The sequence below is a fragment of the Scophthalmus maximus genome, chromosome 18 (assembly GCF_022379125.1).
Source record: "Scophthalmus maximus strain ysfricsl-2021 chromosome 18, ASM2237912v1, whole genome shotgun sequence".
In the NCBI taxonomy this organism is placed as follows: Eukaryota; Metazoa; Chordata; class Actinopteri; order Pleuronectiformes; family Scophthalmidae; genus Scophthalmus; species Scophthalmus maximus.
Window position 1 is genome coordinate 5352717 of NC_061532.1, and position 12665 is coordinate 5365381.

General features: G+C 43.7%; 1 protein-coding gene and 1 non-coding gene across 2 annotated transcripts; one reads left to right on the forward strand and one right to left on the reverse strand.

Moving 5' to 3' along the window:
- Window positions 1–2195: 2195 nt before the first annotated feature.
- LOC118290645 (cholesterol 24-hydroxylase) lies at window positions 2196–6845 on the reverse strand. Its single transcript, XM_035618421.2, has 15 exons — window positions 6563–6845; window positions 6380–6457; window positions 6152–6233; window positions 5905–5978; window positions 5576–5662; window positions 5230–5368; window positions 5020–5130; window positions 4761–4923; window positions 4396–4461; window positions 4056–4128; window positions 3878–3962; window positions 3620–3730; window positions 3187–3275; window positions 3002–3068; window positions 2196–2609 (listed from the first exon to the last, which is right to left on the reverse strand). The coding sequence occupies exons 1-15, from the start codon at window positions 6709–6711 to the stop codon at window positions 2460–2462; spliced, it is 1524 nt and encodes a 507-aa protein (XP_035474314.1). The 5' UTR covers window positions 6712–6845; the 3' UTR covers window positions 2196–2459.
- A 42-nt stretch (window positions 6846–6887) lies between these two features.
- On the forward strand, window positions 6888–6960 carry trnat-ugu. The gene has a single exon. It is a non-coding gene; the product is annotated as a tRNA-Thr (tRNA).
- The last annotated feature ends 5705 nt before the right edge of the window (window positions 6961–12665 follow it).

A 12665-nucleotide genomic window follows, 5' to 3' on the forward strand; every position in this document is an offset into this window, starting at 1 on the left:
GCAGAGACATTGACATTGGGCGAAAGACTTGTCCAGAATAATAGGATAATAATAGGAAGTGCCAGGTACAAGTCAGGATCTGCCCCTATCATGTCATCCTTTATCATGTCGGAGCACGCACCAATACACAAAGTCACACATTAGAACAAACCAAAACAGCAAATGTGTCTATTCCAGGAAATTTTGGTTCATTTGGAACAACAAAGAGTGCAATCAGACAATGCTTACAAGATCATGGCTAGAAATCACACTGACGGCCATCGTGGGCCTGCCAATTGTTTCTTGTAGACTCAGTGGTGACATAATCTGCAATAATGGACTCAAAAACCCAAACTGAGTGGGACAGATGAGCAACATCAACTTAAGTGATATAATTATCTATTCCCCCTAAATGTCACAGACTAATCTTTTGGATAAGTTATGATATCATTCACAGAATATATTTTATAACCATCCTGTCCAATTGCACAGGATGGTTATATCTGACTCGGATCTTGGTTGACAATGCAACTAGGAGAAAGGTATCTGTAGTCACATGAAAAGTGTTACCCAATCCCTGGGTGAGATTACCGGCTTGGTCCCTAACTCAACAAACCAGTTTGAAACACCGAGGCACCTTTCACCTGGATAATGTTAAACATTCCTGCTGATCCTACAGCGCTGCGTTAAGAATAGTTGAACCTTTGCAGAATTACAAATCACAGATAACATTATTATCCTTCTGAATGAGCTCCAAATTTCTTTGCTATTACAACAGAGTTAACTTTATCAAATCCCATTTGTCCTTGGAACTCATCCATGTTCACGTCTCCAACTGTAAAGATGCTCGAGATTGGGCCATTGTTTGATATATGTATATGGACAGTTTTTAAAAGTCATGAGTTGATTTTAAGTAGATCGTAAGAGAACAAGACATTCATCCATTAGCTATGCCTCTTGTACTTTAAGGGTTGTTGGGGACTGGAGCAAATCCCAGATGATATTTGGCGAGAGGCTGGGTACAGTACACTCGGGACAGGTCGCTCGCCATTCTATCACAGAGCTGACATATAGAGACCAATCACATTCACACTCACAGACAATTCACAGTCGCCAATTAACCTCCTTTGCATGAATCACAAACCGGGGTTTGAACTCAGAACCCTCTGGTTGTGAGGAGTCATTGCTAACCGGCGAAGTTCCGGCTGAAGTGTCCTAAATGACATGGTACACCTCAGGAAGGATCTTGGAAAAAGAGCAGCCAGTCAGTCTGTAAGCATTGGAGCACAACGTTTGGCCTTAGGTCTTATCTCAACAGGAGCCGCTCCTTCCATGAGATCACCAATGAGGGGAAGGAACTTCAGCCAACTCGAGTGAGTCAACGGTGAGACCTGTCCGAGCCCGTGTGGCACCAACTGCCCTCATGTTGAGGTGTGTCCTTGTCGCTCCTAATTTTACTTCTGCCGTACACATCATATCCTTCCAACGCGACCAGTACGTTCCCAACATGTCGCTTGCTTGTTCTTTCAGACTGTTTATCTGGTCTTGATTTAACAGTGGCTGTGCAGCGTAGTGAAGTGCATAGTCATGAACTGGGTGGCTTCCTGTGTGTGTGTTTGTGTGCTTGCTGCAGCACAGCGATTGGCCTCACTGCGTCTGTGAGCTGCCTCTCCCATGAAAACGACAATTTACCTGAACCAGAAATGTTTGAAGCCACAGTCCGTGTTTCAGCTGATATGCATTCAGTTATTAAGAGCTGTGGCAGCATTTTAGCATTCCGTGATTTAGTACGACATCAAGACCCGACCTGACTAGTGCCACAAGCAGTGTCCATCATTCTGTACAGCTAGTGTAGTAGCACATGATTTTGGCGCACTCTGGAAACAAGGGCACAGCCTTTTTTCACTTTAACAGGCGAACGCAGTGTGCATCACCAACTGGTGGCTGGGTTGCTGGAAACTGTGCATAACATATCGAAAAAGCATTGCACTGCAAACATAGCACGGACAGTCCCAGTCTCTGAATATGATTTTTTTTAATGCATGTTAAAAAAATATATGCAAGATAGCTGCTACATTTTCTTTTGTGGTTAATTTTTTACCTTATTTAACTAAAAATTGTCTATTCTATGTCATACTTGTATTAAAGGAGGAGCAATTACACAAAAATAAAATATTACTTAAAAAAAGAAGTACTCATGATACTGTAACCTATTCTAAAAGTGACTTATTTGTTTTCCCACATCCCCATCACTGTTTGGAAATAACATAAATCGTGATCAATACAACCATTTCATATGGATAAGATTTAAATTTCATTAAAAATGATAATATGGCCTATACAAAAGATGAAAAAAATAATGAGTAATGAGTAATGAGGCAGGTATATATGGCTGAAAGTTAGACAACTAGTTTGAGCAACCCAATCTCTGCACACGGACTACTATGGTTTCTTCTCGTGCTGCAATACGGAGTGGCATCTTATTTCTTGAGCTTCCTGTGGCCGATGGAGCACACCACTCCACTCTTCGGCCTGAGTGTGCCAGTGTCCACCATGTCAAAGGTCTGTCCAGGGACGAGGGTGAAATCGAACCTCTGGAGCAGCTTGGCCATAACCACTTTAGCCTCCATCTGAAAAAAAAGAATTCAAGTGTGTTTATATGTCCCTGTTCAGACCTGGTGTCAACATCTGTCTTGGGTGATCTGATCACAAGTGCACGGCTCTTAGTTCGTCTGTTTGCGCCTGACATTACAAAATGTCTTCAGTGATCAATTGTGGTGGGAATGTATCCTTCTGTTGTGTTCACACTGCTGAAAGCATTTGGCCACGTGTCCCAGACCGCCTGAGAGTGATCGCATCTCAAATTGAATCCACAATGCATCTCAGGTAGATTCAAACCCTGAATTTAAGAGGAGCTCTCCCCTTGTAATCCAATCACCCAAGACACATGTTACGACCAGGTCTGTGTCATGAGTATACGTGTATGTGTTAATCATTTACGACTGTTTTTTTCACCACCCACCTGAGCAAAGTTCTGGCCGAGGCATGAGCGTGGACCGAGGGCAAAGGGGTAGTAGCAGTAATAGGGCCTTGTGCAACAGATAAGAGACAACCTCAGTTAGTATAAATCACTTCCTGCCTTCATATGGAGCAATGCTCTCACATTTATGACACTAAAAATTAAACATGTCTTTGTGTGCGACTTACTTCGTAGCATCGGGGTGAAATCGGTCAGGATCAAATGTCAGTGGGTCCGTGAAGAATTTGTCCATTCTCCCACACACATAGGTACTGAACTGAATTTCAGAGCAATTTGTGAAACATGTTGAACAAAACATATTTTTTGCTGAGACATGTCCTGTTTTATTAGCTGTTTTTAAGACGTCAACTCGTAAATGTTTCTGGAGGGCCGGCAGGAAAGGTTCCAGAAAATGTCTGGAGGAATATTTGCGGCCATTTGCATTTTCACATACAGCACCTCCATAAAAGTTCAGGAAAATGTCCGCACTTCAGTGCATGTCTGACAGCTGTTCTTTAGTGATAGTAATAATTGTCCTTTTTGTAGTTAAACAGAAACGCACTGTAAAACAGAGTTTTCCTGCTTTGGAGGTACAAATGCATTTCAGGGTGAATGACTCACCATACAGGTGACTCCTCCAGGTATGTGGATACCATCAATGACCATATCTTCAGGTACATCACGAGATGTGCCCGGAGCGGTGGGATAGACCCTCAGGGTCTCTTTCAGCACCTGGGGCGGAGGGGGGGAGGGGGGGAGAGATACAGTGTGGGTTGGTCGCCTAACAAAATACCCAAGGCACATAGTTCAGTGACCAGGTCGGAAAAATGATACTGGTCTGGCAGAGTCAGGAGTCCGTCCTAATGTCAGGACGCATACCTGCGAGAGGTAGGTCAGGTTGCCCAGGTTGTCATAGCTGATATCCTGTTTCATTCCAATGACATCATCCACCTCTTGCCTAACTCTGTGACACAAAACACAGTTCAAAAAAAAAGAGAAAAACATCATTCAGCAGTTCACATTATGAAACTGTTTTCACAGCGTTATTGGTTCTTACTTCTCCAGTATATCAGGGTGTCTTGCCAGTTCCATGACGCAAAAAGCAAGTTGATTAGCTGTCGTTTCTTGGCCTAAATTGTTACAGATGACAAAAATGAACAGAAAAAGTGTTGTTCGTCTAAAAAACAAGAACAATTCAGGACATTTCACAGACCATTTTGTGAAAATAATATTAAACTCAGACATTCAAATGTCCCCAGAATTAGTACTGAAGGTGGTTATTCTGGGTGTAATGTCCTTTTTACATTGTCAGCCACACTTTGTGCTCCAATAAAGAGACAGTGTTAGTCTGATTTCGGAGCATTTCACACACTGCAACAGCAACAACAGGGACTCACCCGCAATGAAGAACGTCACAAAATTGTCCAACATTAACTCCTCATCGTCTTTTGTCATGCTGTCCTCTGGAATTATAAGAAAATAGTTTAGTCATTCCGCTATAACTAATATTGACTTAACTCCTTGTACATAGCCATCTGTTTAAAAATGTGCATATTGAGGCACTAACAAGCTACATATCTGTATTTCATATATGCATTAACTAACAAAATGATTCTTTGTTGTGTCATTGTCAACACGCAGAATTTTTAAAAACTTATGCTCTCTCTTCTCTAGATCCTATTGTTTGTCAACTGCCATGACCCCTGTCGCAACACAGGAATATTCAAACATTCTTCTCATCCTGTAGAATCTAATCTGTAACCTTTGCCAGCAGCTTTGATGATTTGCGTGAGGATGTCCTTGGGGACGTCGTCGCCGTTTTCCATGGCAGTCTTCCTCTCATGGATCCACTGAGCACCAGTGGTGCGCAGGAGGCGGCACGCTTCCTTCACCTCGTTGATGAACGGCCGGTTCTTCGGCTTGTACTGGAAACGGGAGATTTCGACACCACGTGTCACGGGTTATGTTTGTTTTTTTTGACCACACTAAACTTCCATAGACGCTTCGCAGCGAGGACATACCACAAACAAGACGTCTCGGAGGTAGTGCACCATCCCTTTGAGACATGTCTCGATGGCTTTGGGGAAAGGTGAGCTATTCTTCAGCAGGTCTAAATCCACACCAAAAGCAACCTGAGAGTCATGAAGGAAGCAAACACATATTCATGTGTACTGAGATAGTTACGATATGATCGGATGAACCTTTGTGATAAAAACAGACTGACACGATACCTTGGCAATTACATCGAGGGTTACACAGTTGAATAGGCCAAGCATGTTGGCCTCTGTGTTGCCATCGGCGGCATCCGTGAGCTTTTTCATCAGTATCTCTGCCCTCTCGTTGAAGGTTCCCATCAGACCTCTCAAATACCTGGAAGCGATGACAGCATTAGACCAGGGAAGAGCACAGCCAGGACAATACCTGCAAAGCTCCACAGAAAAATCCTTTAATCGCGCAATGATGCACGCAAGAAAACAAGGGAGCCCACAGTTTGAACTACAAATCTACAAAGACTGGGAAAAACTGTACATAAAAATCAAGGTCGACATGTCTCTTTGTGACAAGGGAATAACTCACAGGCTGCTGAACGCAGGGTCCATGATGCGGCGCTGTTTGTACCACAGCCCATGGTCCCGCGCCGTCAACAGGCCGTTGCCGAAGAACCTTTTGAGAGAGGCGCGAAAAACACGTTACTTTCGAAACCAGGGAAGGTTTTTTACGAAACGGTGAGGTGGCCCCAGCAAAGACTGACTGAACGGCCAATACTAACAAACGGACCTGAAACAACGTCACGATGATTCGAGTTGACATTACACGTGTCTTACTCAGTAACGTCAGATCAGGGACTCAACATTTATTGCATTTATTATTATTATTATTGCTAAACTGTATCACTGATTATCTACCTCTGACCAAACAAGTTGAAGAGTTTCTTGTACACAAATTTGTCTTTGGGGTACTTTGGGGACATCAGGATTTCCTGCAATCGCAACCAACAAAAGAGGAGAGATGAATAGTTTTCATTGCAAATATGATCTGGAAATGTGCTTACACCTTCTTCTTTTTTTTATCTGAAAAAGACAGTAGTTGGATAACCTTTTTAACTGCATCTTTATAAGTGTGCAATGCTTTTGCAGCTGATGCTCAGTGTACCTTGGTCGCCTCCGGGCAGGAGACGCTGAGGGTGACGTAATGAAGAATGTTTATCCTGTAAACGGGCCCGTACCTCTCGGCCCTGTGGATGGACACAACTCAAAAGTGAACCTCGACAACACCGACTCTGCAAATTGGAAAACATGTCACGCAACATGATGATGTTCCGGGCGGGTGAGAGACGTCCCGGCGAGTTCAGCACGAGCGGCAACGTTTCGCGCCACTTACCACTCCAGGAACTTGTCGTGTACGATGCCGTCGTTTTTCATGATCCCCAAGAGGGTCGGCGAATGTCCCAGGAAGAAACTGCGCAGGGACCAAGCACAAGTTCGAAACCGGCGTGAGCGCGTTCACTTGAACAGTCGAGACGTTAGCGACACTTGACAACGTTTAGCGCAAACCGACACTCACTTGTCTCTCGGCGGTCCCGGTATGTGGTCGTATTTCATGTGCGTGTATTTGATGTACACGCACAAGGCGAGAAACGCGACGGCGGTCAGGCAGGAGAGAAGGAGCAGCGCGTGAGCCGTCCAGCCGCAAACCACATGGAAAACTGCCATTTTCCTGTCAGGCCGCGTCTGTCGAGGGGTCGGTGAGCTGCCGAGGAGGGGGCGTCGGTCAACAGGTAGAGAATCGAACACGCGCACACGCCTGTATGGAGCGTATGCGGATGTGCGTGTCTCAGGGATTGGTGAGACGTTTAACTTGCTGCGCGATTTCCCCGTGTGACAGAACCGGCTCCATAGCTCAGTGGTTAGAGCACTGGTCTTGTAAACCAGGGGTCGCGAGTTCGATCCTCGCTGGGGCCTGTACGCGGTGACATGTTTTTCGTTGAAATTCTTGTTTTCATTGTGAATATCATCGGATATGAATATAGATATAGCCCACAACCTCCTATGCACCTACTCAATACCACGGTGGACATACTAACGTACAGACACACACATACATATATATATGTATATATATAAAAAATTCTCCTTCCCCTTCTTTCTTATATATATAAAGAAGGGGAAGGAGAATTTTGTTTATAGTTTGTGAAACATGTACAAACTTATATGGCATAAGGAGTTTTGTTTCGAACCCCAGTTTAACAAGTCTCTATTTTACCCAACTCTTACCAGGGATTGTGAACCGTTTAATAACTGATACAAGGATGTCGGCTTATTGAGAATGCCATAGAGCCAAATAGTTCAGGTTTGCGTTGTAGTTAAAATATCTTATTTGACTTTATTCATATAGCAATGTAAGAAAACAGAACAGACATTTTTGGTACGAATAAGTCGAGATTGGCTCTCAACACATAATGGAGAGCGGATATACCGATTGGCTGATCAAAAGATGACAGCGCCAGAAGATGGAGATAGGCCTCAATGATTGGCTGGTCGAAAGATGGAAATAACGAGCCGCAATTGGACCGCTCCGTGAAGATAGACATGGTCCTCAGCGATTGGCTGTCAAAAGATGGAAATTACAAGACGTGATTCGACAAGATAAGACAGCCTATATGTATGTGTGTATGTGTATATATATATATATATATATATATATATATATATATATATATATATATATATATATATATATACACACACACACAACCGCTTGCAACACGTCGAATACAGAATAGAAGTTGTATCTTTCATTGTCTTTTGTTATGACTCACACTGGTGGAAAAGGTTTTTTTTAAATCTATAATAAAAATGTGGTTCTAAGGAAAATACCCACACAAGGTTAATTGTACAAAAATCCTAATAAACGTGAAAAACAATCTTTTCCTGAGCCACTGAGCCAAAACCTAGATCTGTGATTTGTTTTTTGTTCACTACACAGCACCAGAGATAAATTTATTGTAGCACTAGAGATGGGGTTTCAGTTATTTATCATTTTATCACTATCATCATCAGGAGGTTCTACTACAAGTTTCGAACTTGATTATTGAGACAATATCTTGGGTTCTGCGGATCTTTGTCCTAACAATGATCTATTCATTCCATCTTATGTAGTACAGAACACCACGTCAGCTTTGCACCGAAGAACAAAACTGACACCCACAGACATCAGAACGATGACACATACACTCTCTGTAGTCATATTCATGTCGTGTCCCGAAAAAAAACAACAACCCCTGAGCTATTTGCCTGGTTAATGAAGCGGAATAAGGCCTGTTTGGCATGCACCCACTGCAGCTTGTAAACTTTTGGTCCGTGACAAACACGACACAGAGGTGAGTTACAGTCGTCACGGCTTTAAACGTTTGAACTAATTCGCGCCGGAGACGAGGGAGTTCCTCCATGACTGAAAATAGGATCAATGTTTGCCAAACGCAGCATGGAACTACGTCTGCAAGACGCAGTTTCACACATCAGAGGCTGTCGGAGCGGAAAAAGCCTCCCTTAGTTCATTCCATTACACTTATCTCGAGGAGCGCCGGAATAATAGGGTGATCGTCGGAGCCGACACAGAATCTCGCATACATAGGTTTGATGATGAATACAGGAGCGATGTGATGCAGCTAGATGATGCAGATGGACATTGTGAATCGAATGCGTACTTATGTTTGCTTGTGTAAATATATTGGCTGATCATCACAGGCATTCTGCGGTGCCGAGGGGGCTAAAAGGCTGTGACAAAGTACGTGCGAAAGGCACAAGATCCGGTTTAAAAACGTCATCGCTTTCACTCTCACTGATCGATTACTTCTAATGTGCACCCTCTTAGGTCTCCGGGAGCATTAGCCTGTACAGCATCGTATTTGTAGCTGAAAGTATGGTGATCCACATGACGAAAAAAATATCTGTGTTAATCTGATCCGGCCGATTTTCTGCTAATTTATGACAAACCAAAAAATGCTCATGCATTCACCTACTTAACATTCTTTAGGCTGACGTGAAACTGCAAGCAGTGAACAGCACACTAGCATGGCACACTGGCATTATTTGTTTTTAACATGATAAACCAAGCTGTTAATAGACACTCAGTGTTTGGGGGCAGAATTAAAAATGAACACTCTATTTGGTTAAAATGCATGTAGAGCATTTTTAGGCCACTTAACTAGATAGTGAAACACTGAACGGTAAAATATGATTCTTTATGACAAACCAAGAAGTTGGCTTTATGTCAACTTATTTGTGATTCTGTCTTTATTCAACCATGCAGACACACACTGATGTCAAATTCAAGCAACAACTATCAATCTTTTTACATAGTTTTGCAAACAAAAACTATGTAAGAACGCCCTCTAAGATTTGACTCGGTTATTTTCTGTTTTCAGTTGGAAAATATAATAGATTTGGTTCCTGGCTGTTGATTGGACACATCATGGGAAGATGTGCTGTGGGAAAATGTTTCGCCATTTTCTAATATTTAATAGAACAAGCGACGGCATATTTATGAGCTTAATTTTGAATGCAACATATGATGAACTGTGTTAGAACTCTCAGAGAATATGACTTTTCATTATTGTGCATAAGTGTGCAAACAAAAGTTATGACTTTGGAGACTTTGGAGATTCAGTGTAAGGCCAAAAGGCAGGAGACTTCGCTCCACATTGAGGCCTGTGATTATTGATGGTGACCAGCAGGGGGTGCTCTAGGTCAGCTTTCCAAAAATTTCCAGTACTCTCCCATCTCTGCTGTCTCTTTGAGAACCTGAACTTGGGGCTCGCTGCTAAAGACAGATTGTGTATCATTCCAGTCTTCATTCGGGAGCGTGCTCTTTTCATTTGAGAGCATCACATGACATTTGTGCAGCGGCAGTATAACCGAGGGCAGCAGGCAAACAGCTTCTAGCAAAGCAAACTTGCACGTGAGCCGGCGTTATTTGACAGAGTGGGCAGATTTTATTTGTTTAGGGAAAGCACTGTAAAATCTGAATGTGCAGTGACGCTCTCAAAAGGAAAGACCATCACGGTGATTTGTTCTTGTGTCAAAACATGGCTATTGCACGATTGAGTAAGAATGTTGTTGCTGTTTTTGTTTTTCCATCACTCCTGCAAGAGAAGATCTCACAATCTGATTCAAGGCAATGCGAGACAGCTCATCTGACCTCGATACCACCGTTCTTCCCACTTGTTTACTACGATCCAGCCACTTCTCCTTTTTAATTATGGCTACTTTTATACCAGCACACATTGTTTGCTCTGACCCCCGAGCTCGCCTGCATTCTTATCTTTAAAAGAACGTGCAATCATGTTTTTTCGGTCCGGGGTCTCGGCTCTGTGTAAACGCTGGAGGCTAGGGGGCCGTTTGATGTTGTTATGGCTGGCTGTCTGCCGCCTAAGTACTATTGCATCTGCAGGGCCCTCATGTCCAAAGGTATTGTGTTGGCCGCTCTTTTTGATTATATTATGGAGAGGGAGGGGGGGGGATTACGTCTCCCACTGGACACGTGTAAACGAAACAAGAGTTTATAGAGCCCTTGTTCATCCAAAGAATGTGGGCTATCCAGACTTTCTCGAAAGGATATTGATGTCCACTATCGGGATAATCGCGCTGAATTCGCGGAAGATTGAGAGGCAGGAAAAATATTAATGAGGAGAGGAGATCTCGACCCCAGACATCACCCTCTCTTTTCACACTTGTATGGAGAAATAAAGACACAAAATAATGCTCCATTTCCAACTCTCTCCAATTCCAGATTAGTCGTCGTTCATCGTCTCGGAACAAGGCCTTCCTCTGTGTCAGGCTGGTCAAGTAGGATAAAATTGGGATAAGTCAGACTCCAGGATTATCCATACGATCCTAAGATCCCGCTGGCATCTCGTACAGATCCCGTATGTTCGGGCAGCTGAAGCACGTATACATGAGTTGGTCCGTGTTTGTTAGCATTATTAACAGTGGCCCCTGTGTGAGGGCACCTTTGTGTGGGGTTATCCTCATCACAGGTCGTCATCGGGGAGGTTGGCGGCGGGGGGACGGGGCGGCCTGAAGAGGCCGTGCTGTGTTTCAGGTTGACCAGCCGCGGTGCGCCCAGAGGAAATCACGTGCTCCTGCCAGCCTACGAAAGTAAACAGATCTGAAACCACTGAGCGCTGGCATGTGGCCTGGGCCAGCAGCACTATAACTAAAGGAATGAATCACGCCACACACACACACACACACACACACACACATTCATTGGCTAACATGTAGGTGCATGGGGAAGCATGCTCTGGTGGTGGCAGTCCAATGTTTTTCGCATTTTCTATGTGAAATATTGAAATTGAAACAACTTTTGGTGAACTTCTTGAACTTGTTCTCCCCGTGAAGTGTATTGACCCGGGGTTTTCAAATAAGAGTTCATCCTCCCGGGTTAACTTGTGCTTCGTTCAATATTTCAGATAATATCTTTTGGACAGAGCCTCTTGAAAGCCATCCCCCCTCTTACCGTGCTCCTCTTTTCTTCTCTCGGCTTTCTCCTCCACCGACACATCTGCGGTTATTTATCTGTTATTCTGCGGCCGCAATGTGGTCGACATGTGTCTGGCTCCCGTCCAGGCGGCACTCATCTGTAGTCAACTTCAGAAATCACTGGTGGACCACGGTAAACCCCACCAAGCTCCTTATCGTTCATAACACCGAGGATGCATAACAGAGGGATGTATCTCTAAATATCTCCATCGTATTAGTGCATCCTCCGTTAATTGCATCCCACTTTTGACCTAATGTTCTATTGTGAAGGCACAGCCATGTTTTTTTTTCCTCCCCGATGAGAGCAGGAGTGAAGGATGGACACCATGACCTAGAGGAATTAGAGTATCTGAGAGGAGTACTTGGATTGCCTAAACCTATGGATTTAGATTACGCCGACCTTTGACCTTTTAATCTCAGTGTTATTTAATCCTCTGGAAACACTATAGCCTCGGACAACGTGATGGTAGAAATACCGTAGATCAACCTAGAAAAACCGAAGCGGAGACGGATCACGGCGATGGTGGTTTGTGAGATGAAGCACACAGGGGCTTAAGAGGTTCAAGTTGTGGTACAGCGCGGCTATTTAGTATGACGGGGTCAAGTGGAAACAATCCGACGTTATTTTTAATATACAACCCGAAAAGATTTTATAGCCAAACGCCATCCTCAACTCTTTAAGGCCCAAACCACAACTCGGCCAACTTAAAAAGAAAAATCACAGTCATGAACGTTGTGTCAGTCTTGTTTGGGAGTCTCCACCAGAAGTCTGGCCCACGACACATCTGTACACCCCCAAGCACGCGCGGTTAAATAAAAGACTGCGGCTGATTGTTTCGAAGAAAAGGTTGGTTCAAACAGGGACCTGCACACATTCGAGAGAGGTCATTCGTGGAAAAAGCTCTTTGTGTCCCGTAATCACATGTGGAAAAGGTAAATAATGAGTCTCCTGCCCAATACTGCTCATCAAGTACAAACACAAACAAGCAGAACCACAACCTACAGGTTATCAAACAAACCCAACATCACGGCTTCCACCAGCTCACGGATGTGGGCACGAGATGGAATAAACAATGTTTAAAGGAAGAGTTTGACCTTTTCGGGAAAGAAACATATTACTTTTT